Below are 27,669 nucleotides of genomic sequence, written 5' to 3' on the forward strand. Positions count from 1 at the left end.
AGCAATATTCTTAAAACTTGAGTGGTCTCAGTAACAAGGCCTGATCAAGTAAAGAAACAATGAACACGTTCATATAGTGGTCTTGATTAATATAGTGAGATGAAATATATCTATTCATTATTTTCTATCTAATATGAATGACAATTTGGTTTGAAATATTTTTTCTAAAATGTTCGATTTAATTTAAATATATGTGGTCCTTTGAACCACAGCCACCAAAATAGCGATTCAGAAATATCTACCTTTACTTCCGAAGAAAAATTAATGTTTATTAAAATTTTCCAGTTTGTACTATTTTTAGAGACAGTTTCTATAATTTGAAATGTATACTGTAATGTATTTACTGTTAATATCTAAACATAAACTATAGTGATTTGTGTACAACACAACTTTCACTTTTTGTAATACATTGTCTATTAAATAAACGTTTTACCCGAGGAATACTTCTAAATTAAGATACTTTCCAGATGCACATACTAGAAATAACTCACAAGAGTCCAAACTGAAAACTTTCTTGTGCTTGCATTGATGACATTATAGGACTATTTTTGACAAAGCCTGAAATGACGCATCAGTTTGATGGAGTTGGGTTTTTGAGGTATATATATATATCAATCATGATACATGACTGTAGAGGACATCAAAGAGGCCTAAAGCGTAAACTACTCCCCTTCCCAGATACAAATGGTTATTTCCCCAATACATGTTTTGTTCACGCTAATATTGCCAAAATAATACAAAGCTTTTATTTTAAAATACATCAAACTTGATTTTATTCACACGTAATATAAGTGTAAATACTACATACAGGTGCAAAGAGTACTGAATTCATATTAAGGTACAAAAGGAGAGATTTTTTTCTGCTTTTCATTCTTTTTGCACAAATTAGTTTCTGCTTCAGAGTTCAGTGCGAGAAGAAGCTCGGCAATAACCTAAAAAACATATAATTTCATTACTATGGTTTTAAGAGACAGCAAAACTGCATGCAAACGAAGATAATGCAGAAATATATATATGCTGTATTGCCCGATAGGGTATCTGGTTATGTATATAAATGGGCGTGTTTGAGATATTGCCATATATACACACACATACAAATATACCATGTAACCAGACACCCTGAAAGTCATTATTGATCTGACAAAATTCAGAATTTGGAGCAAAAGTAAAATACTACTTAAGGAAAAAAATGAACCATTTTAGAGAATTTTATAAATTAACATTTTTCAGTTAAGCTCAGCAAGAAAGTGATTATAAATTTGCAGCCGTTCATTCACTCTGTGTACATGACTAGCTAAAAAGGCCTGTTAGTCAATCATATTTCCTTCCTAACAAATTTTCAATATTTCCAATGGACAAGCTGAAGGCTATTTATTCCAAAAATATACTGACCTTTCAATCCACAAAGTAATGACACATGTGAGTCAAGATTTAATGGTTCTTTCTCTAGCATATCCTCCTTACTCATGGATTTTGATAAAAACTACTTGTGAAGAGATTAAAATGGAAAATTCCTTCACTGAGATCCATTCTGGTAAAAAGAAGTTTGCTTCTCCACTTAGCAATTTCTTTTGGACATATAGTTAGCCCACTAGAACTACAACGTGACCAATGCTTGGTTGCTTGAAAATATGATGTGACTTTCTGCAAGCTATAGAACTATGTAATAAACTTTATCGACTTCCTTTGCTTTGGAAAATCAGGTATAATATACAGATGTAAATTAATGTTTCATTAACCACACCATTAGTTTCAAAGGCGTTCACATTTTTCTGGCTATATATGTTCTTCAGCTGGTAAGACTGAAATAATTATGTGCACCATTCTAACGAGCAGAGCCTAATCATTTCAGACCCTTTTGCCTTTTTCTGTCTTTACTATCCTCATATTATGAACCTAATCAATTACTAACTCCTGAGTAGACCTTCAGAATACATTACTGACTACCACGGTGAAAAGGAAAATATCTTCTAGCCAACATTTATATTTCAAAGTGCATTTGCCTGCCCAACAATTCTCTGGCTCAGTGGTTTTGGATAGCAAGAGAGCCTGAATTGAGAAAACTACCCAAGACATTTTGCTTAATATCAAAACAATAATGTGTGCTTGAGCAGTTTCCTTGTTGGCAGAAATATCTTTCTACATGTTAAAATACAAAACAGCACTTTGAAATTCTTAAATTTACTGAGTGCATGCCCATCCAAACATATTGTAATACTGTACCCAAAAGTATACAAATATTTTGAGTATAATATAAAAAGAACAAAATGTCACGATTGTTCACATCTGTTGAACTTAAAAATCATCTTTATAATGTCATGCATACTATAATAGTATGTCTGAGTCTAAAGAAGTGAAAAACTGATGCTTTTCAGATTCAGTTTATGACAATTCTTATTTAATTTAATGACAATTCTTATTTAATTTAATAACAATCTTTGGAATCCCCTGCTAAATTCCCTCATGAAGTCTTAAAGATATGACCAATTTGATCAATGGGATTTTTAAAATTATGCATTCAGAAATAAGGCACATATAAACAAAATGAAAAGAGCCCAATGTCTGGTCATGCTCTTTTGAACATACTAGTTTACTGTGGATTGTACTAAAACAAGTGTGCACCAGCCAGGATTCTTTTTCAAACAGAATACGTATGAGTGCGGAAAATAAATTATGTTAAATAAAATAGCAATCTGAATACTATGAATGACTCCACTCTGGCATGTATGACACATCAGAACCTCTTCATACAGATAACGATGTGCAGTTTCTGAGCAGGGTTAGTGAGGAGTCTGCAGAAATCGGAAATGAGAGATCTCACCACTGAATGGCATACTTACTGCACAAAGACTGAAAGCTGCAGACACATTTATAGGTCTCTTTCCAGTTCGCGTGGGAAAAATATTTGAAAGAAGAATTTTTCATACTTCATAATGTAGAGATATTAGTGTTTAATTTTTGATTTCATCTGCCTATTCTAAAAGAAAAAGTTGGCTTTTATGAGTAGCCCCATTATTTTTGATCCTTCTGAATCTCCTTAGGGCATAGCTGAATATTGTTTGAATTTGGCTGCCACTTTACTTATACTTCATAGTAATGTAAATTTGTGATAACTTTATCAAGACATTTGTTTGGACCAAGTGAAATGCTTTTATTTTCCAATTATAGATCATTTTTCTGTAATAAATTTCATGGACTTTTTGGTATCAACTAACAGTTAACACACATATGCTACAAAGATGTGCTAACCTTTCATTTTTTAATATTTCAAGGGCAAAAAGATTAGACTGCACATCTAATTAAACATTTTATACTAGTTTGTATGGATTTTTATATACAATTTTATTCATGTCACACAAAATAGTATCAGGGATGCATACAGAACACGGTTAAGATAGATCAGAAGCTACAAATAATAAAATATAGTAACATAGTAAATGACGGTAGATAAAGACCAAAAAATGTGACAGATGCAACACGAAGTTGTGTATGACACATCTTCAGGACAATTTTTCATGTTATTGCTTAAGATTTCGTATATCAAACAAGTCTTTGGAAAACATTTCTTTTTAGCAATGTACTGGTTTTTGAAGCCTCAAAATTAAACATTTCCAATTAAAAATCTTTATAAAATCCTATAAATTAAGGTGTGCATAGCATTAAAAGGAAGTCTATTTTTAATTATTTTTTGCAAAGACAAATACAACCTAAATTCTTTTAAATGGAGATTTGTGAAAATAAACATTTATGAACTTTATAACTTTTACTCTAGAAGTTAACTTTTTAGATTACATACTATAAAATTAAGTAATTTTAAATAAAGAATATTTAGAGACCTATATTGATTTGAAACTTAGTTTTAGATACTAATATCTTAAGCTGTAATATTAAATACCCTTTACATTAAAAATCAATACTCTATCCCTATCTAGATCTCTAGTACTACAGGTGCTGTAATATTTATCTGTTGTATCACTCAGTTGAAAACAGTACCCATATTATTTCTTTTATAAAGTTACATATATTTATGCTATATAAGTTGAAGATATGCATTGGTTTTGTATTGTGTTTGTGAGGATCCCAAAACTTAGTAACTTATTATGCCTCTCATTAGTCATGGCAACTCATGTTAAAATATTAATAGTTGCTGGTAGATTTTAACATGAAGGCCTATGAGGGAAAATGTAGTTTTTTTTAAATGTTTAATAAAACTGTGGCCAAAACTGAATGTGTTTCATATCCTAGAATAAGGGACAAGTCTAAGCTTTCTCAATGCCTTGCCATGTAGGGAAATGAACATTCTCCGCTCATTGCTATCTAAGGTATTGCTGTTATCCTGCAAAACACATGTATTATAAAGGCCTTGTCCTTCTAAGTCGTAAAGTATTAATAGAGCTAAAATATATTGCCTTCTATTACAGACGTTCAAATAAAATCTACTATAAAACAATGGAATTTAAATAGGTACAATAAGTCTTAACAAATATTTTTTTTTATTACACGTATTAAAATGATTTTCTTTTAGTGTTTTTTTTTCTAATACTTTACTCTTTTTTTTTGTTTTTAAAGTATTTCCATTACTTTATTCCCAATCACAAACTGAATATTGAGCATCAGCAAGAAAATGTAAGATTTATGCTTCTGCAATCTAAAACTAAAAACACTTAATGATAGCGAACACAAATCTACAATATGAGAAGGATCAATTTGAAATGAAAATCTGAAATGATCAAGAAAATATTTTACTTCATCATGCTATGATAATGCTTATTAATCAGTGTACATTTTTTCCCACCCCAGCAGTATATGAGGCAGGATCAGAACATTATTTCATGTGTGAAAAATAAATGAGAGAGACAGATATAATATGTTGTATCACATACAATACCTGATTTTTCACTGCACAGCTTGTCAGCCAGAAAGTCTGCCTCCTGGGCAATAAGTGAAAATATTTCATCTTCATAGTCTTCCACTACACTTTCGCACTAGAAGGTATACAAACACAGCATTCAAAGAATTATACACAACTTTTCAGTCAGTGCTGTCATAACATACAGAAAACCCTGTTTCCACTAACATTGTCAGTATTTTATTATTTATTTATTTTTACTGAGCCTGTAAAGAAAAGGCATGCTTGGAATTTTTTTTTTTTTTTAAATATTCTCATATACTGAAAGATTTCTTCCAGAAGTTAACCCAAAATGTAATCTTAAAACTAAAGAATAGCAATCACAGAATCACAAAACTTTCAATCTAATGCCATTATTTTCAGTAGCAATTACAAAGTGTGATAAACAAGATTGTTCATTTCTGCAATTTCTACAATCTGAAGTGAAATATTGGAAATCTACTCAGCAAGTAAACTTTAAAGTTATTTTGTAAAATTGTTAAGGGTGGGGATACTTGTCTACAAATTAAAAAAATATATCGACTGCACATATCTATTTGGGCCTTTGAATTCGTCATGATGCCCTAATCTGCAATTCTATTTTTGAATGAGCCATTTTAGTTCTTCTCCCATTTAATACCTATGACACAACTCCATAACTAGTGCCCTTCAGTGTTAAGAAAAAACAAAAAGAAACTGCACTATACTTTCTTGCCTTAGTGACTACTGAAAAAATTCTGATAAAAGTATTACAGAACTCTACAGATCATGAGTTATAAGAGAAGAAAAATCAGCAGATTAAAAAAGTATCAAAAAACTTTACTGCATTGTAAAAGAAAAGGAAATTTAGTAAGAACAAAAAAAGCATACTGCTATATCTTTCAATGCACATATTTTATCATTATACCTAAATAATAATGTTAACAATGCTTCATTTTAGTTATCATTCAAACCGAGATGTCACAGGAAAATACTTTTAAACAAACACAAGCTTCTAAATGGACCTACTTTCTTGATTTTATGTCAAGAATAAATTCTACAAAACTGGGATAGCTTAAATTAATTTTTTAAAACTTTTTTTCTGGCAGTTTTTCAGTATTTTTTTTTTAAAATGTCTTTAAAAGCTTGCATGTCTATAAAACTAAAAAATGTATCATATAAAATGTAGGTTCTAATTAAGATAATGCTGAGAGAGCACAAACACAAAATCGCCCTGCACATAAGTGGCAGTACTCAAGCTTTTCCTTACTTTTTCCAATGAATGTATTCTCCGTTGTGGCTCTGTTTTAACTCAGATCATCATCTCAATAGAGTTAGCCATATTTGACCATATTTAATTAGGCACTCAGGCCCCTATTTTGCGTAATTTGGAAATGTAGAAAAAATTATGCACAGAAGTAAACCTCCATGGGAAAGAGACGAATATTCCCTGAGCTGATCCAAATAACTTTTCTGTAGCATTAAAAATGTTTCCAGGTCTCTGACCATTTCTGTGGCTAAGGAAATCTGCATAATAGAGGCCCACAAGTTTTATGCAGCAAAGTAATTTGGATGAGGCCTTTCAAAGTTTTCATGAATTCAAAACCAGAAAAATGACTTTTCCATGTATCATATTCTGAAATTTTGTGGCTCAAACTTTGCAACGTAAGAATAAAAACTGATTTACAATTATCACCTGCTAATGCTTTAAAATTAAAGTGCACCTTAACATAGTCTTGCTTAAATCACATGTAAAAGAGGAACACTTTTCACACTATATTGTAAAGCAAAACAAAAAATGCATTAGGAATAAATGCATAACAGATTATGCTATGATGTTGGTATGAATATTTCTTTAACACCCTTGTGACATATATTAAAATTAGCATTAAATACGCTATAACATTCAAAGGGGATTGCCATTAAATATTTGTAAATACTACCTTGACATAAAGAATGACCAGTTTTCTACATCAGCTTACCGCAAATTTCAAAGAACTGGAAGTATCAGGATTAAACTGAAAATTGTTGAAATCTATTGAGCCCATTTGTTCACCATCCCTTGGAGCAAATCTCTGGTAGGACTTCTGCTGTGTCTCAGGATCCACGTGAAGGCTGTAGTCATTCATTTTATCACATATATTTTCCAAAACCTCAGTTAAGTAGCTCTCAGACTTTGCTAAAGGTATCTATTAAAACAAATTTAATAAATATTTTTGCTTAAAATTTGGAAATAAATATTTCCAGTTTCATATTAACAAATGTTTAAAGATTTTTTTCCAGAAATACATAGTAATTAATCTATTAGCAGCACAACTGTTATCCCAGTGTAATAAAGTTAGTTCCTCGCCAAAAAAAATGTTTAATACCTCCAAAAATACTTCAAATAAAAATATACTACATTTAAAGGGAAAAAAATTGTAATTTATAAACATAAGCTGCCATTTATTACAAAAGAAAATGTAATGCTCAACTTAAAATCATATTTCAGTCGATATTTTATTACCATAAAAGGCTGATTTTTGGCTTAAGACACTTTCTTTCTTTTGTTGAAGCAGTTCTAGAAAGTCGTTTGCACTGAAGTCTGTCTAGTTGCTTTTCCTCATCTTAGATGCAGCTGTTTAATGCCTCCCAAGGGTTTTGTGAAGAAAATCGTAGCTCACAGAATGTAACTTCTCCCAGGTTCTACTATTTCAGCTTTATTTTACAACAGCTGTTTCATGTCTTTGTCTGCTTCCCTTTCCCTTGGAATTAAACAAAAATTCAGCAGGAACATTTACACACTACCTACAGACTTAGTGAGAGTCTCCACAGTTAGTGCTCCAAGGGTCAAAGAGCATTCCCTGCCCTTGGTAACAGGGACAAAAAAACCCTCTCCTCCGTCTAGACCGGTCAAGGTGCAAGATGCTCCTATCTCTGCTGCTTCTTCCGGAAGGGGGCGTGAACTGAAGCCAAGTGCACAGTAAACAACAGTGCTGCATCCTTAGACCTTTAGAAGATTTTTCTCTCCACCCTCTGCTGATCAAAGTAGGAAGTTTTCATGACAACCACACTCAAAGGGTCTGAATCTCAAATGAACTCCGATTTCTGCAATGTTGATATATCCAGGCTCTATTGTCTCCTTTCAGACACAGTATGAACCCTTCCGGTCTCAATGATTACATTATAGAAGCACTTTCACATGTGTGCTTCATTGACACAAAGGGGTTTCTTGCTTCACCACCATCTGGCCACAAATCAGATAAATAGAGGCTGGAATTAAAATTAAGACTATCTTTCCTTGTAGGTATTTTCTATTCTGAAACTTTATTTCAAATTTTGAGTTTAACTTTAAGGACAAAGAGGGCCCATTAAAAAGTAGAAAGAAGCATAAAATGCAGGGTTTAAAAAAGTCAACCTTTAATTTATAAACATAGAAGACCGCACAGCCTACGCATATGAAAATTAAAGACATTACAAAAAATGTTTTCTGTTTAAAATACTAAAAGATAGCCAGCGAATAGTATATATATTACATAAAAACTACCGAAGGAACAAACAATTACATCATGTGATATACACATTCTTCAACTACAAAAGGTGTTTTAATTTCACCACTTCAAGGTTTTTCTGAATGTGAGTAGGTGATTTGAAATTCTCTGATGAAGGTCACTTTCAGACCAAAGAATATTGATAGATAAATTTAATAAAACTTGTATTTGAATTATTTTTCTGGGATTTTTTAATGTTACTTTTTTTTTGCCATGGTGGCACCATAGGGGGCCTATATATTAAGCCTTTTTCCCATGCACACAAAATGGGAAAAATCCTTTAGAATATCTAGTTTATTGCCAAGTTAGCCATATCACATATTTGCAAATTCTCTTATTGGCAATTGTTTTTCTGGCATCAGCTTTTTCTCTGTGTTCCCAGCTACATAGAGCCAATGCCAATTTATTATAAACTATACAGTTCTTGATAGCGACAATGATAAAACAAGAATGTTCTGTTTAATGTTTACTTGCCATCTATAAACTGTGGTGCTTTCAAAAGGCTCCCAATTTACAAGTAAAAACAGTCAATTATGATGACATAGGCAAGACAGTATTTTTGTATTTGTTTTTAAATGAAGATTTTCTAGTTTCTTTTCAAGCAATTAACTTCTTTCTACACTATCATGGAGGAGACAAGAGGATCTTAAACAGTAAAAACAATGTAGCTTCATGATTAGCTCTATAACAGCTGATTACTGGGAACTTACAGAGCCTCCCAAAAATATTGCTATATTATAAAATGAAAGCATTTCACCTAGAGGAGAAACCTTTTTAAAAATAAGGTTCTCAACCTTAAAATACAAGCAGCAATAACTTGAGAGCAAGGAACTTTATAATTTCAACTATTTCAGAAAGACATATGCAACTACCTCAGCGCCGAAAGGTCAGACAGCAGATTACATTTATATGATAGGATCAATGGAACCCATGTAAAAAAACCAGAACATTTTATTCAGCAAAACAAAAATGTGCATGTCGTCATATATTTAAAGAATTAATGGTATCTGGTATATTCCTAAATTTGAAAATCCAAAACCTGTTCTTCTCTTTTTACCCAAACCTCCAACTTCTTTATTCTTTGACTTCACTTTGCAAAAGCAAAGAAAAATTCATATAATGTTATATTTAAGTCTTTTTTTTTTTTTTTTTTTTTTTAAATCATCCTTTACTTACTCTAAAGAACGATTGCTCTTTGCCTTTTTGTCTTTAGATTGTTCTTAAGAATGTGACCTTCAAATGCCTTTTTCAAATGTTAATCCATTCTTTCACTGGTCGCTTGACACACAGAACAGATCTTACTAATCTTACAATCACAATAAACATTCTAGTTAAATGAGTGTTAGATAGACCTCATACACAGAAATATACTATGCACACACACATAGATATATATATATACATACATACACACACACACACATACATATACACATATATATATATAAATAAAATATTGCTTCTTTAATACTAACATTTAATAAAAGTACAATTCATATTATACAAATGCATATTTGTTGCAGTATCCCAAACACATACAGAGGTTCAAAAATGTTCTTTAAAAGAAGTTTAATTAGCAAGAGAGAACAATTAGTATTTTAAAATGTAGCAGAAAACTAAATTCTCTCTCTGTCTTTCTACTGTGGCGATTCTGAATGGTGCTTGTCAACGGAGCAGTTCCTATTGTAATCATACCGGAGACATGGCTCTCCACCCAGAGAAAGCGCTCCTCAGTGATACGAACCTCATTAAAATATGAATGAAAAGACAACCCTCATTGTAATGGGAGAAAGCCATTTTATCCCAGACAAAACTTCCAATGCTATCTTTCATAAAATGTGAAAGTTTGAACACCTTATTTCTTAAATGATATACTAGTAAAAAATTAGAAACATTCTCAGATCTAACCTTAAATATACATATATAACCCATATCTACTTTGTAAGTCAAAACTGATTTCCTTCTTAGTTTGCAGGGCACCCGAAAAAAATGACATTTAAAAAACAATGCTAATTTAATAAACATGCAACTACTTTTACATTTTGAATCACTTGAAAATCTTGAAATAGTATGCAAACCAACAACATACACTGGATTACACTTTTCATAGCTGTGAATTACTAGATGCTTAACATATTGATTTCTTATTTTATCTCCGTTAATGTTGTAAAATATTTTTTTCTTCAATGGAAATTCAAACTCGACAATTATTTTACTTGCATAAAGAATAAAACTCGATAGCTATGGGTTATACATTACAATGCTAGGATCAATACTATTAGTATATATCTCTATATATAGTGCAGAGTCAGCACTTAAGATTCCAAATTGCAAAAATGTGTATAACTTTTTCCCTGATTTAGTTGAGACAACTGTAATACATTTTTACTGTATATAAGGTTTAATGAGCTGTAATTATTATCTTTCATCCATAAAGATGTTCAAATCATTTTAAATATTAGTTAAAAGTCAGTATTTAGCAGCAAAAATGCATACCTTCTTTGCTCTAGGCTAGAACAGAAGGAACATGAATGCACTGCTACTCCAAAGGCTGATGGGATCTATAATTAGCTATTATGTTAATTGAATCCACTGTGAGTTTGTTGTATAAGATTTCTTCATAAAATATGCAAATCACTTCTAAGGTTTCATTTTATTAGATAATATAATTACAAACCTTCTATTGCAGTGAATTTAAATGAGGCATAATAAAAGGTTTGTATAATACTATGAATGTAAGAGAAAACTGGTAAAACATCTGGATTCAGTCAATGATGATATAGGTATTCATTCACACAGAAACTACAAACCCAGAACATTTTTAAAAAAATTATAACGTTTTAGCCTTACTGATCATATCCTTTATAAAGCCCGCTTTTTGGGCAACAGAGCCAATGTAATCAATTAAGAGAGGTACAGAAGACAAAGGGCCTTGTTCAAAAAAAAGACTTTTCCTCATTCTGCTCCAATGCAAGAAAAATCTTATTGAACAAGGCCCACAATTTTTAATGTAAATTGAGACAGTCATATTTCTAACAACATACCATGTCAAAAGCAAAATGCTGCAGTGGAAAAAATACTTTCTGCAGATTCAAGTCAGCTGCATTAAAATATAACTATTTAAAGCTAGCATTTAAATTGATATCACTAATAAATATAATAGAAGCAGATGAACACATGCTTCTGTTTTCATAGTCTAATCAGTTCAGTCATGCTTTTAGTGCAATACCCTTAAAATTGTAATTTTGAAGTCATATCCAATTAGGGAATTATGTGTAGGGAAATCCTCTAATATTCCAGAGCTATTCTGAAATTCATCTGCACTATTCTATTATGAAAGAAAACAGTACTACTGCCAACTCTGAACTACTAATTCAGGACTAGATTCATCAAAAGCTATAAATAAAGCAGAAATATGGTGCGTTAAGTGTCCATGTTAAAAAAAATGGGTGTGGTTAGGGAAATTTCTGATCTACCGCACTGCATAGGTAAGTTGTACAACTCGCGATAATTTATCACACCGTGCGATGCGTTAGCGCATCACGTGTCATTTTACGTCTAGCGCATTTTCTTTGTTTATATATACCAGCTTCTTGCAGCTGCCTCTTTGAGGGTGTGTCAGGCGTGAGGAGAGAGGAGGTAAGTTGTTGGAGTTTAGTGGACTTGAGCGATTTCCGAGTAAGTTGTCCTCTTTAATGTTCTCATCTGTTTACCTTTACCTTTGTCTCCTGTATTTATCTGTTTTGGTTTGTTTGTCAAGTGTGTGTCTGTCTGTCTTTGTGTGGAGGAGGAGTAGTAGTGGAGGAGTGGTGTTGTGGAGGTCAGAGTGGTGGAGACAATGTAGCATGGAAGGCGTGGGGAGAAGAGGAGGTAGGAGTAGGGTAGGGGGAGGAAGAATAGGAGTAGGGACAGTAGGAGTAGAGATAGGGAGGAGGGAAGCGATAGGAGGAAGCAGGAAGTGATAGGATGGAAGGTGAAGAGGAAAGGCAGGCGAGTGTGGTGGGAAGAGGACGGCAGGGTAGGGATAGACAGAGAAAGCGGGGGTGGGGGGAGCAGAAGGAAGGGAAATGGGGAATGGGAACAAAAGCAAGGAAAGTGACACCCCAAGCATCTGGCAGCTAGGCAGCAGAGCGGACTTGTCTTTGCACGGACAAGTTCACCACTGAGGACAATGAGATGCTCATCACTGGGGTCCTCGAGAACTACAACATGCTGTTTAGGAACTATGCAGCGAAGACGTCCAGGGCAACCAAGGGCCAGATATGGTGCACCATCGGCCAGGGACTTATTGTTTAATAAATTCTGCTATGTACACACTCTGAAATCAATTTTTGCTTACTTAAAACATCCATTTTGTGGCTTTCTGTACCATCAATAGTACACACCTGTCTTTTGGGCACTGTCGCGCAGGCCATAATCCGGCCCAGTGGGATAAAGTGGACCACAGATCAGGTGGCTCACCACTACCTCGACATCAAGACCCAGCTGAAGACAAAGGTGGCAAGCCACAATAAGTATATGCGCCAAAGGGGAGGAGGAGCCCCTTGCCAAACAGTCCTAATCTTCATGGAGTAGTGCCCGATTCAACGGCTGGGACCGGATGTCTTTGAGGGGATGGATGAGAACCTGCCAAGTCTGCTACAGATGTCCACATATTTTGGCATAAGATGCTCACATTAATTGAAGCAAAGTATGCATCTTATACAAACAATATATGTGTACTTCTCAGCATTCATACTTATGGCTTCCTCTTTGTTTCCACAGCTCTCACCCAGGAAACTGCCAGTTCCAGCTGTGAAACCCCAGGGACCAGCAGTGCAGCCCCAGCTATCACTGCAACCTGCAATTTGATGCACAGATGCAGTGGAACGAAGAAGAGGAGCAGCAGCTGCTACCAGAACAGCACCAGATACTGGCACCCCCTGCATCACCCCTCCCCTCGACACAAGCTTTACACTCTCCTGCTTCATGGAGGGGACATCCCTGCAATGGTAGCAAGCTGGCTAGTCCCTACCTGCCTTCAACATGCCACATCGCCAGCAGGATGCAGCGCAGAAACCCAGACAGATCAGACCACCAGCCCAGGTATGCCAGCTTGAGCGCCCCAGACAGCGCCTCAACCACCTGCAACCACAGCACCGGAGGGGACCGTAAGTGACATGCTCAGCTGCATCAAAACGGAGGCATGGCCTTCACCTCCACCACATTCAGGCAGAGCTGGTGCGGTTGAGGAGAGCTCAGATCCGCCACACCCAGGCCCTACAGGTGCAGAGAGCAGCCCTGACGCAGAGCCTAACCACTGTCTTGACCTCCATTAACAATCTGACAAATGCACTAACAAATCCTTGACAGATTGCCAGAACCTCCACCCATGCCATCCCCATCCTACCAGGAGTCCACACCATATAGTAGTCCCCAGCTACGAGGATGGGCGAGGTGTAGGCCCCCCCCAAACAGATATCACCCCCAACAAAAAAGCCGCACAGAGGAAAAGGCCCATGAGGTCCCAATTGTAAAGAGAAAAAACAATCAAAGATGACTTGTCTAAACAAGCCTGACCAGCCCTCTACACAGACTTCCTGTACCAGCTAGATGGAAGATGACTGCTGGGCCCATCCCGGCTACAGAGTTCCTGTGCTGACTAGATGGAAGAAGACTGCTGGACCCGTCCCGACTACAGAGTTTCTGTGCTGGTTTGTTGATGCAGATGGTCTTCTGTCTGCCTATGGTATCCTGCTGTTTACTTTGTTTGCCCTCCTGTATGCTCTGCCTGTAGTTCTGCCTCTTTGATGCATCTCCAGTCACGGTCCTGCTGCTGTCTTGTCTCAACTCATCATGCTGTTCTTGCTTCCATGCTGGTGTCTCATCTCATCCTGTTGTTCTTGCTTCCATGCCTCATCTCATCCTGCTGTTCTTGCTTCCATGCTGCTGTCTCATTTCATCCCATCCTGCTGCTCCTATCATCTCCTGGGGCTCCTGCCTCCATGTTGCACTCTCTGGTCCTGGTCCTGCTGCCTACACATGCTGTGCTCTCCGATCCTGCTCCTGCTGCCTGATACTTGAACTTTGCTGCTGTGGCCTTTAGGCTGACCCCCCTTTTGAGTGTCTGGGCCTTCGCTTGCCATCACACAGTTGTGCTGGCATCAGCTCTAATATTATTCATTTATTTATTTATTTATTGGGTCTTATACACCATCACTCGGGTTCCATCGCAACGGTTCACAACAATAAATACATTATAAACAATAAAACAATCAAATAAAATACATATAAAACTTAAATTACAACCGATAGCAGCATTACATAAAATAATCCTAAAATACATCAAAAACTCCTGTTCACTCCACCTCCTTTTTCCTAAAATAAGCTACTGTATGAACTCTAAACTACCTAAAACAATAAAATCGGAACGTTAATACATAAAACATTAAACAGTAAAATAGAGCATCAAACAGACTTCAAGGCTGATTGGAATATGCCTCCCTAAAAAGCCACGTTTTAATCCTTTTTTAAACTGTTTAAAATTCACCTCCATTCTAAGTTCTACCGGAAGCATGTTCCATAAATTCGGACCTGCCAATGCTAGGACTCTTTCTCTCACTTGATTTAGACAAGCTGATTGGACTGAAGGTACCTTTAGTAGCCCTTTATTAGCAGAACACAGCTTTCTCTGAGGAACGCGTAATTTAATAGCTGCGTTTAGCCAATCTACTTGATCTCCGTAAATCAGTTTATGTAAAATACAGAAAGACTTAAATTTAACTCTGTATTCAATTGGTTTGCCATTTCCACTTTCTAGGTTCTTTGCAGTAAATATGATTTTGCTAAAGGATAAGATCGTAATACTATATATGTCATGTTGCCATTTGTACAGTTTCAACTAAATGTGCTGGTCATTTCAGTTACAATGTCATGTGCTATTTGATTACCACAGATGTTGACTTGCTTTGAATCAGGTGACAACAATTGTTTAATAAAGTGGTCACTTGCTTTGAAACTTCATTCTTTGGTTGTGTTGTTTCATTGTATGGGTTTTGTCTTAAGGGTTAACTAGGTTAAAGGTTTCGGACCCATATGACCTTACATGCTAGAGTGCCATTGGCCATTCCAATTAGGCACATTTCTCACATGCAAGACTATATGGCCTAGGTCCTAAAGCTGAGAGCTCACTGTATACTCCCAGGGAAGACTGCAAGAGCAAAACAAAAACTCCTTTCTGTGGAGCTTCACAAATGGTTTGTGTAGCCTTCTCCAGAGAACATATTTGTAGCTAACACTTGGATACAGGCATGTATGTAAGATGGGCACTATCTAGCTAGTAGTCACCTCCATAAGCTGTCTGGTAGAATAGATGTAGAAATGATTGGCTAGAGGTGTTGTAGCAATGTCTTCACTCTATTGGTGACCAATAGGTTGTACAGCTATGTTACTGTCATAGTGCAGCTATAACAAACCATTCGCCTCTTCCACTGTGAAGATCTATCACCTCTGAGCAACCAATGGGCCTTCTCTCTGGGTCTAGCACTTAATGCTGTCATCGCTTAAGTCTTTAGTCAGAAGCTTACTTGTAGAGTACATAAAGCACTAGGCCTGGTTCATCACTAGAGAGCAGAAATGTGCAATTGCAGGTTTCAGGCCCTGAGACTGCATAGTGTACAAATAAATTTTGTGTGATGTGACACTAATCACCCCACAAGAGATTACTTTGGGCCCCTTACTTATGTTCTCAATCCATTTAAAGGCACTTAATAAAAAAGCATTTTTAGGTCTTACAGTTAATAAAATATGTCATCTACTTGCAGCCTGCGAGAATGCAGTGTCAGTTGCTGTGTGACAACTGCGGATGAGTCACGGAGGTGAAGAGGACAGAGATTCCTCACTGTCCAAGAGCAGACAGTGATTAGGCCTGCTGTTGCGTGGGACCAGGAAGACTTCACCAGATTGGCTCCCACTCCTGCACTGCCTTGGATTGCTGATCTATACATACTTAAGAACATAAGAAATTGCCATGCTGGGTCAGACCAAGGGTCCATCAAGCCCAGAATTTTGTTTCCATCAGAAGCCAAACCAGGCCACAAGAGCCTGGCAAGTACCCAAACACCTTTGCTAAGGATGAGATCATCAGCCACATGCTTAAAGCTAACAAGTAGAGTCTGTAGTGTTCGGTCACACACAGAGCTTTGCGACAAGTGCCTTGTTTGGGCATGCAACATTAGCAGGCATCTCCAGCATGGAGAGAGAAAGATGGAACCTAGCACTATGGCTTGTAGACTTAACTGTGAATGCCTCATGTCATTTAACCGATACTGTCACATACCCAACAGCCCCCATGTCAGTGCCATTTGCTGTAAAGACATAGCTGGACGGGGAATATAGAAAGAAGCAGAACTCTTACCTAGAAGCCAACTGTCACCGTAGAGGCAGTCTTAAAATTTTCAAACAAGCCAGATTTCCTAAGTATAAAGGAATCATGTGCAATCAAAAGCATTTACATGTGTAAAACTCGGCTTTACATGTGTAAATGCACTTTATTGTAGCCATTTTCAAAAGCCCACTTACATGGGTAGATACCATTGAATTGTCTATAGGATTTTCTCATGTAATTACACTTTTCATGCTTAAATGGTTTTTGAAAATTGCTACGATAGTATGCTACATTTACAGGCGTAAGTCCTTTGAAAATGCACTTGTATATGAGCTGGCATCATGAATATCCTGAACAGAGTAGAGAAAATAACCAAATGCGCTTGGATAATGTCAGTTCAAAGGAAGGCCATGAAACCAAGAGCAACTGCCCATACTCCAAAGCTTAAAACATGCCCTGTTGAAATTTTAAATACATATGTGCTCCAACCCCATAGGATTAAATGGGAAATTTCCATATTCATTTATCAACTATATAACCCAAGAAAGCGTTTATATGTATGGTAATAACACTCTGCAAATGTAAAAGGAAAACATAAAACAAATTACAAAAATTGTCAGTCAACTGAAAGATATATTTTTATTTGATAAATGGAGACAAGTCTGATGACAATCCACGGATCTTTCATAAACCAATCAAAAATGAGATAAAGATGTCCCACAGCCACAATCATGTACTAAAGAAAAATAAAATCCACTGCACCTCAGTCAACTTACAACTTAATATTCTTCCAAAAGGACTCCTATAGCCTCAAGAGTCACACAATGGGAAGTACAAACCAAGAAAGCACCTGGCAAACAAAACCTAAAGGTCCATGTTCAGCTGTCATGTGCTGGACTAGTTAGTTGGATAAACTTATCCAGCTAACTAGCACTGTTATTATGTTTACTGGCTCGTAGAACAAGCTGAGAACCGGCTCACTCACACCATAGCTGGCCTCCCTGAAGCACAGCAGGATGCCACCGATGAGCAGCTGGATACCGCTGCTCCTGCAGCTTTCTGATGTGCCCTCAGGCATGTGCCTGCTGAACTCGGGCACACTTAAAGGGCCTGCGGCAGGAAAAGACCCATGTTGCCCTCAAATGATATCACATACCTAGCCCTATAAAGGGCTTTCTCTGCCTCTTCTTCATTGCCTCAGCAATGGGTCAACTACCTTCCAGGTAGTGTGAGTTGCTGATTCCGTGCCTTGCCTCTTCTTCTTCAGCCTCATCCAGCCTTGCCTCTTTGTCCTCTATCTTGTCTAGCCTCCTCTTTCCCAGCCTTACCCTGCCTTTCGCAGCTCCCATCTTGCCATGCCCCTCTTGGACTGACCCATGGTATTGACTACAGCCTGTGACCTGACCATGCTTGTCTGCCACCTGCCCCAACCATAGCCATTGACCTGACCATCCTTATCTTCTACCTGTCTCGACAACAGCTTGTGACCTAACCATCCTTGTCTGTCGTCTGCCTTGGACACAGCCTAACTACGAAACCTAAGAACATAAGAAATTGCCATGCTGGGTCAGACCAAGGGTCCATCAAGCCCAGCATCCTGTCTCCAACAGAGGCCAAAACCAGGCCACAAGAACCTGGCAACTACCCAAACACTAAGAAGATCCCATGCTACTGATGCAATTAATAGCAGTGGCTATTCCCTAATTAAAACTGATTAATAGCCATTAATGGACTTCTCCTCCAAGAACTTATCCAAACCTTTTTTGAACCCAGCTACACTAACTGCACTAACCACATCCTCTGGCAACAAATTCTAGAGCTTTATTGTGCGTTGAGTGAAAAAGAATTTTCTCCGATTAGTCTTAAATGTGCTACTTGCTAACTTCATGGAATGCCCCCTAGTCCTTCTAATATCTGAAAGTGTAAATAACCGAGTCACATCTACCCGTTCAAGACCTTTCATGATCTTAAAGACCTCTATCATATCCCCCCTCAGCCGTCTCTTCTCCAAGCTGAACAGCCCTAATCTCTTCAGCCTTTCTTCATAGGGGAGCTGTTCCATTCCCTTTATCATATTGATTGCCCTTCTCTGTACCTTCTCCATCGCAACTATATCTTTTTTGAGATGTGGCGACCAGAATTGTACACAGTATTCAAGGTGTGGTCTCACCATGGAGCGATATAGAGGCATTATGACATTTTCTGTTCTATTAACCATTCCCTTCCTAATAATTCCTAACATTCTATTTGCTTTTTTGACTGCTGCAGCACACTGAGCCGACGATTTTATAACCCTAGCAGCCGCCACTTACCCACAAGACCGTCGTCCCTGCCTTCTGGCCCCTTCAGTACCCCAGACAAAATTTATGCATTCATTTTTGTGACACATATAAAATGCAGAAACTGTTGTTGGTATAATAAGGCCGCAGCTTTTATTTAACACATCAAGAATAAACTTACTTGGGTACCCGAGCCGGTATTATGGATCCACTGCTGCCCGCCATGGAGACCAAGCAAGGCAGCCTTCTCAATGGGCCCCCCGCCTTTCCCGCCAGCAAGGAGGCCCCGCCCATTGGCGCATTCTGCGCCCCACCTTTTTGTGCCACCCAAGGTGCTGATCGGCTACCAAGCCGTCCTGTGATGTCACCGGCACCACTTGCAATAAGCCCAACCGGCCCGGGTAACCGCCAAGACACGAGGTAGGGCGGACCCTTGCCTCGTGTCCCCCCAAACAAGGAATAAGCTGCGGCCTGTGTCATTTCTTTTGTCTTACTCTGCCCCTATGGCTTCCTGTAGTGCCTTATTAAATATGCCTTTGAGCAGGAGTCACGAGTTATTGCCCCTGGGTCCTTGCCCCCGGATGTATTATTCTTGCATCCAGGGCAGCCCTGTAGTCCTGCGGGCACTGTACCGGGTAATACTGTCGCCAATGTCGCCAATGTATGCTGGGCTTGCCGTCCCTGCGCGGGCCTACTCGTATGTGGGTTGGGTCGCCCGTGGAATATATCTTAGGGGGTGACCATTGATCCAAGCGACCCGCTCTGCAATATAAAATTATGAAATTGTGGTTATATGTGGTAACTTCATCAAAAGAACCAGTATTGGTCCTCTCGGCTCGCTGTCGCCCAATTCTCTTGCGACACAAGTGCCTTTTATCCCTGATTCTGTTGCTCCATAACACAGGCGCAACTATTGAAGGGAAAAGCTCCCAGACATAAGCTCTCTGTGAGTCCAGTAGTCACCTATTCCCTTGACCCTGGTTCTGTATGCTGAATGCCCCAAAAGCCCCTTGACCCTGGTTCTGTACGCTGAATGCCCCAAAAGCCCCTGCCTACTGAGGCATCGGATCTTTGCAGGCGAGCGGTACCCTTGTACAATGTATGCTCCCCTGAATTGTACCTCGACGTCTGCACATATTTCATTCTTTGCAGGCCAGTGGTAACCCTTATACAATGTATGCTTCCATGATCTATAACTTGCTGTCTGCCCCTGTTTCGTTTGAAACTTCTGCCCATGTTTCATTTGAAACTCTTGCCCACTACCTGGTCTCCTGAGGCATCGGTATGCATAACCTGCTCTCTGCCGAAAGCAGTGGCCCTTGTATAGTGAGTGCGCCAATGTAGTTGTTCAGGAATAACCCCCGTACTCCCTTCTGGGGTCGCTGTATCCCGATTGTGGCCCCGGCTGGTCTTCCCATGAAGTCTCTTCCCCTGGGAATTTCTTTGCGGCTGTTTTTTTTTTTTTTTTTTTTTTTTTTTTTGCCGTATTAACCCGCTGAGTTATTTCTTTTTCTTCCTGCTGGAATGCAGGTTGATGAATGCTGCCTGATGCCATGGAAGGAAATAATCGCTTGGCCCCAGGTCTCGCTGTGTGCCAGAGGAACCTCGATGGGTCGGAACTCTCCCCACTGGCAGCAGCAGTAGTTCACTTCCAGGGCTCCAGGAAATAATAAGATTTTCCAAATAGTGGGGAATGTTGTCCGGCGAATGTCTCCAGGTTGCCGCGGAAGGCCTGTTGTCCTTCTGAGTACCCCATCGATCTCCCACATGATGCATTGCCTGGAATGTAAGACAAATTCTTTGTGGATCTTGGAGGCGCGGGGAATTTCTCCACTGGTTCATCGACAAAGTTGTCTGGACTCTTTGTGGATCCTGTAGGCGTGTGGAATTTCTCCACTGGTTCTTTGACAAAGTTGTCCGGACTCCTTATCAAGACTCCTTGACACACTCTCCGTCGTAGCCGATCGGTCGCCCACACTCCCTCAGCCGCCTGCTGTGCACCGTCCCTGAAAGCCGGAAAACGTCTGTGTAGCTTTCCATCGTGTTCCTTTGCACCTCTGCCTGGGCGTGCCCTCGCAAAGTTATTGAGTTTGTGCCTGTTTCTCGGCCTCGCTGCACCCTCCTTTCCACTGTGGCTACTCCCTTCAGGCCTGATGAATGGCTTGCGGCCACGGCGTCTTTCTGCTGCTTCTCCTCATTGGATGCTACTACGATTCCCCAAGCTACTCTGCCTCCCGATGCTTAAATGGAGTACCGTTCCTCGGGGGCTCCGTTCTCGCTCTTCTTGTTTTCAGCTTGCTGGAGGGGGATCCTGTACTCGCTCCTCGAGGGCCTACGGTCCTGCTTGGTGGTGAGTTCTAGTGCAGATAGTGATTGGTAATCGCTCCACGAGTGCCCTTGTTCCTAATCCCTAAGACTCCTTACCATGTAAGACAGTGTGGTAGCAGGCTTTGGTTTAAACTTCCACATCAATGCTGATGATCTTCGGCTTCTTATACCCGTAGTAGACACAACTGAGCAAACATTTAAAGTAATAAGCATTTCTCTTAGATCCATGAATCAATTACTATGCCGTATAAAGTTAGCCCGAAATATGGAGAAAACAGAAATTATTCTTCTTGAAAGAAAATCAGAAGATAATATTACTAATACTAACAATACCCTTGTATTGTCAAACACCAAATTAGTGCTTTCGGACTCATTGAAAGGTCTGGGGATTACTATTGATTGCCAAGTAAACTTTAAAACATATCTCTGTTAAGTTCAAAGAAGGAAGTTATACAAAGTTGGTATTACGAAAATGAAACCCTTCTTAAATGTTAGTAATTTCCGATTGGGGTTACAAGCCTTGATCTTTCGTCGTTGGATTATTGTGATTATCTCCTCTTGGGCCTCCCACAATTAACTTTCGTATGCCGTTCAGGTGCTTCAAAACTCTGGGGCAAGAGTGTTGGCGAATTGTAAGGTAGGTGACTGCATTTCTCCTGTTTTATTAACCCGCATTGGGCTTAATTCGATTACATGTCCCACAGAGATCTTAGAGATCAGCGAATAAAGGATTACTGCACATTCCCTCTGTGAACTCAGATCATCTTATACTGGTCAAGATAAATAAATCAAGACATTATCGGAGGTCATGAGTTGGTATAGCCATCCCATACTGGTCCGAGATAAATAAATAAAGAAATTATCAGAGGTCATGAGTTAGTATAGCCGAATTTAGATAGGAACCCAGCACTCGCTCCAAGAGAGTGTATGTTCCTAAATCTCTTCTATTCCAGAAGCCAACCCCTACGCCATTATTATGCGTCCAGAAGCCATTATGAGTTCTAATTCATACTGCTTACAGGAAGCAGTACTTGACTGCGGCTCCTATTCCGGAATACTGAAGACTCTCTGTTGCGGAAGAAGATATTACAGATATATGCAATTGTGAGTGTTTCATCTATCATTGATTCTATGTCCAGCATACTCTGTCTGCCCACTGCTTATAGTCTCGCCTTGCTGCTCAGCAACTCAAATATCGTAATTCCCAGTATCTGAAGGACTGCAGCCCTGCCGTGCACATCAGCTCGCTACTGCCATCTCTGGCGATTCTACTTCCAGTCTAATAAAGAACTGTCTGTGTGTATCTCGATACTCCAGCCTAGTAGGTGGTCCATCTCAGGATCTCCTCTTGAGGGCGCCGTCATCTGCCACCGGGCCAAGAATTCAGCAGAATTGCGAGCTCCTCCCCTTGGGGGAGATGCATTGAACAAGAATACAGAAAAATGCAAGCCCCTCCCCTTGAGGGAGCAGCAACAAGATGATAGGAAAGAACTGTTTGAGCTGGAACATCTCTTGTGCTTGTGCCTTGCGCTCCCTTCTAGCTGTTGGCGGAACCCTTACTGTGCCCTCTCCCTGCGTCCCCATCCCCATACTCCCCGGTCGTCTCCCATTTGCTTTCCGTCTGGGTATATTCCTTCATCTGCACTGACTCTGCGCCTGGGAAATCCGTTAGTTCATATAATAAATAACCTATATTATGATGCGGGTCGCAGCAAGGATCCATGAAACCCAGCATCCTGCTTCAACAGCGGCCAAAACAGGTCACATGGACCGGGCAACTACCCAAACACCAAGAAGACTCCGTGTTACTGAGGAGCTTAAAAGCAGTGGAACTTCCCAAAGTGAACTTGCTTAATAGCAGTTAATGGACTTCTCCTCCAAGAACGTATCCAAACCCCTTTTGGAACCCAGTACTTATCCACACTTTTTTGGAACCCAGCTACACCAACCGCACCAACCACTGCCTCTGGTAAAAGATTCCAGAGCATAATTGTATGCTGAGTGCAAAACATTTTATCTGATTGGTTTTTGAATGTGCTACTTGTTAACAACAAAGAATGTCTTCCCTTATCTGAAGTAGTAAATAACTGATTCCCATCTGCCCGCTCTAGCCCTCATGATTTTAAAGAACTCCATCCTATTGCCCCTTCAAGCGGAACAGCCTTAACCTCTTGTAATCTTTCCTCATAGGGTAGCCGCTCTCTACCCCCTTTCATCTTAGTAGCCCCTCTCTGTACGTTCTTCACCATAACCGCATCCCTCTAGAGATATGGCAACCAGAAATGCACCGTATTAAAGGCAAGGTCCCACCATGGAGCGATACAGAAGGACCACAACATTCTTCACCCCATTCAGCGTTATTCTCCCCAAGTTTGGTTTTTGTTCGCCACAGCGCATACTAAACCGACAACATGCTGATTTCCCTCCTGGGTGGCAGCTCCTAACACGGAACCCCACATCGTGCCAGAGCTATCCTTCCCCACATGCATCACCCTGTATCTATGCACGCTAAAACTCAACTGCCACATGGGAGCCCAATCCAGCAGTCCAAAAGGTCCCCCGGCAAATCATCACCATCAGCTTTTTTTTTTTTTTTTAAATGTCTGGTGTTCAACATGGGTGAATCAAGCTAGACTCAAAAGCTGGGTCATTATTGCAGGCTGTATACCCTCCCCCCCCGGAGAAGAAATGAATAAAGAAGGTATAAGTGCATTCCTACCAGGCTTGCGCGGACCTCCGAAGTGGAGAGAACTTGCCTTTGCAAGGCGGCAAAAGAACACAAGAATATGCCAAACTGGGTCAGACCAAGGGTCCATCAAGCCCAGCATCCTGCCCTCAACAGTGGTCAATCCAGACCACAAGAACCTGGCAAATACCCCCCAAACCAAGTGCATTACGCGCTACCATTGCCAGCAACAACCATCTAAGTCAACTCAGTTAATAGCGAGGGGGGGGGGGGGGTTATCCAGTAACTGGTCCCCTTTACAATCGACTGGTTCCCTCTACAATCCACACTGTATTAACTATCTAGAACTGCCCGAATGCAGAGCTATATTCCTGAGGGGGAAAGTGGTTCCCCCCCCCCCCGGAAACCGCGCCTTCCTAGCCTCGAGTCTCATCCGCACGCACCCACATGCACCCACATGCATACTCCCACCGCCACGGCGCAGACTCCGATACGCGACTAGGCTGCATGGTCCCTGTTTTCACACAATGTTTACCCCAACCCGGGGACGGGATATCTCCTTTTTAAGCGTTCTGTCCTTCAGCGAATAAACCTACCGACAGCATGTATCCAGTCGTGCGGCCGCAGGCTTTCCGGCCCGAAAGCCTACCAGCAGAAAGGGGGCAGCGCCCGCCGGAGCATGCTCTCTTCTTTTTCTATTTTTTTTTTTTTTTTTTTTAATTTTTGCGGTGCAGGAAAAAGACAGGCCCTATCCGCCCCCCTTCGTCTACGAAACGGCAGGGGACAGGACCGCAGGGGACAGGACCCTCTCCCCAAAACCCGAACGCAAGGAAGCGGCTTGAGTCGGGCTCACGACCCGACTCGCATGCGGCACGGCGGCAGGCAAGCACAAGCGACCGCAAGGAACCGAGGCGACTTGTCGCACGTGGCTCGGCGGCAGGCAAACGCACGCGACCAATGAGCGGCACTCGGGGCAGGCTTTGACTCACGCTCACGGCCCGACTCATGCTCGGCATGGCGGCAGGGGAGCACACACGGCATGGCGGCAGGGGAGCACAGCGACCAGTGAACGGCACTCGGGGCGGCCTATGACTCACGCGGCCAAATCTGCGCAGGCACGGGCTCGCCTCCCCCGTTCTCAACCTTTTTTTTTTTTTTTTTTTTTTGATGTCCTATCCGCGGACCCAACGCCCCCGAAGCAAACCGTAATGACTCCCCCATAACAACCAACTAATCTAAGCTCCCTGGGCAATTCCCTGATTACCGCACATGTCTTCTTTTTTGCCGGCATGAAATCGAAAAAGAGGGCTCCCCGGCCTCTGTCGCAGCCCTTTAAAGGGGTGATGACGTCATTGGCCGGTGCCGCTGATGCTCCCTCGTACTGAGGCAACTCGGGGTAGGTCTTAGCGCCCGCCATCGTGCTCCCATGCCTGTAGGATGGTGTTTGTCAGTTCCCGAATCGCGTGCTGTCGCTCCCACCAGCCTCTCCACGCCCCCCCTCGTTCCCTTCCCTCCCTTTCTCGTCGGGCCTCCGTTCTTCTTGGGGTGGGCGGCGCATCGGTTAAGGGTGGGCTCTGGCCAGTAGGCTCAGGCCCACCTATAAGTATTATCCACTATGATGCCTAGATCTTTTTCCTGGGTGGTAGCTCCTAATATGGAACCTAACATCGTGTAACTACAGCAAAGGTTATTTTTCCCTATATGCAACACCTTGCACTTGTCCACATTAAATTTCATCTGCCATATGGATGCCCAATCTTCAAGTCTTGCAAGGTCCTCCTGCAATGTATCACAGTCTGCTTGTGATTTAACTACTCTGAATAATTTTGTATCATCTGCAAATTTGATAACCTCACTCGTCGTATTCCTTTCCAGATCATTTATATATATATTGAAAAGCACCGGTCCAAGTACAGATTCCTGAGGCACTCCACTGTTTACCCTTTTCCACTGAGAAAATTGACCATTGAATCCTACTCTGTCTTTTAACCAGCTTGTAATCCACAAAAGTATATCGCCTCCTATCCCATGACTTTTTAGTTTTCGAGGAAGCCTCTCATGAGGGACTTTGTCAAACGCCTTCTGAAAATCCAAATACACTACATCTACCGGTTCACCTTTATCCACATGTTTATTAACCCCTTCAAAAAAATGAAGCAGATTTGTTAGGCAAGGCTTCCTTTGGGTAAATCCATGTTGACTATGTTCCATTAAATCATGTCTTTCTATATGCTTTACAATTTTGTTTTTGAGAATAGTTTCCACTATTTTTCCCGGCACTGAAGTCAGGCTCACTGGTCTATAGTTACCTGGATCACCCCTGGAGCCTTTTTTAAATATTGGGGTTACATTGGCCACCCTCCAGTCTTCAGGTACAATGGATGATTTTAATGATAGGTTACAAATTTTAACTAATAGATCAGAAATTTCACCCTGACCAGCATTCACCTGCCATTCCTTGGATTCCAAAGGCTTAACCCAAGGGGAAGAAGCTGGTATAGTGGAAGCTCCACTCATGTCTCTGCATCATCTTCTGCCCATTGGCAGTGAGGACATAATGGGCCTTCCCAGTAGGTGGCATCAACCTCACTCTAACACAAGGGTCCACAACTCTGACAGGTATATATATTCAGTGGTGCAGCCGTGCTGCTGAATATACAAGGCTATCTTAAAGTAAGCTGGATAAAGTTATAGGGCTGCCCTAAAGTTAGCTGGTTTAACTCTATCAGAGTTGGCCAGCTAACTCTGAATATCGAGGTAGTCAGTTAACTTACCTGGCCAATTCGACTTCTTCCCGATCCACCCATTCCCCACCCTAACTTAGCTAAGTGACTTATCCAGCTATGTAGTGCCCACTGATCCTAGCCAGATTTTCAGTGGTGCCAGCCAAATTAGTAGTACTTATCTAAGTGCTGTTTTGAATATCAGCCTCCCCCATTTCCAGGAAAAGAGAATGAGAGAGGCCTACAAGGACCTCTACCATTCTGGACCAGGTCTTCAGTTTCCATTGAGTTTGTCTCAATGGACAGTAGGAACACAGAGGTTCCACTCACTACTAGCAAGTATCAGATAAAATGGAGCAATGAGAAGAAATCTTACAGTGTCAACTTGTACAAGAATTATGCCTCAAACATATTTAGTCGACTTTGGATTGGATAGTTTTAGCAGCACATTTTCAGCACCTAGACTGCATAAGAGCTTCCAAATGGAAGAAGGAACAATGTTATTAACACCTAGAATTGTTCAAAATGAAGCATAGGAAAAAAAAAAAAAAAAGCAACTTAATGAAATCATATAAATTAATGGAAAGGTGATTTGAAATGGGTTCTAAAAGAAATTTTTAATTATTTTATGAAAAAACAACAAAATCCCCCACAAAATACCTCACCCACCCTCCAACTGTCCACAAGACAAAACTATTTGGGCACATGGAAAACTATAGCAGTTTAAAAAAATTCACACTAAGGAATGGATATATGACAGTTTTAAAAATAGTCAGTATGGCAATGCCACCCTTGGTCATACCATAAAACAATATGATAGAACAGTGATATGTGAAATTATGTAAGCAAAATATTTTAATTTCTCATTTGCAGATAACCTGCTAACGATAA

General features: G+C 40.0%; 1 protein-coding gene across 8 annotated transcripts in view; it reads right to left on the reverse strand.

The window, feature by feature from the left end:
- Positions 1 to 756: 756 nt before the first annotated feature.
- The window catches only part of CNPY1 (canopy FGF signaling regulator 1), a 205,814-nt gene continuing 178,901 nt past the window's right edge, over positions 757 to 27,669 (reverse strand). For 7 of the 8 annotated variants that reach the window (XM_029588475.1, XM_029588479.1, XM_029588476.1 and 4 more), the window contains 3 exons: positions 6,850 to 7,056; positions 4,889 to 4,985; positions 757 to 932 (listed from right to left, as the gene is read on the reverse strand). In XM_029588475.1, the coding sequence (XP_029444335.1) occupies positions 898 to 932; positions 4,889 to 4,985; positions 6,850 to 7,056 (339 nt within the window). In that variant the 3' untranslated portion in view covers positions 757 to 897. Of the gene's footprint in view, positions 933 to 4,888; positions 4,986 to 6,849; positions 7,057 to 7,373; positions 7,508 to 27,669 lie in introns of those variants that run through there. The other variant, XM_029588480.1, reaches the window with a different exon arrangement.

Source organism: Rhinatrema bivittatum, chromosome 2 (genome assembly GCF_901001135.1).
Source record: "Rhinatrema bivittatum chromosome 2, aRhiBiv1.1, whole genome shotgun sequence".
NCBI classification, from domain to species: domain Eukaryota; kingdom Metazoa; phylum Chordata; class Amphibia; order Gymnophiona; family Rhinatrematidae; genus Rhinatrema; species Rhinatrema bivittatum.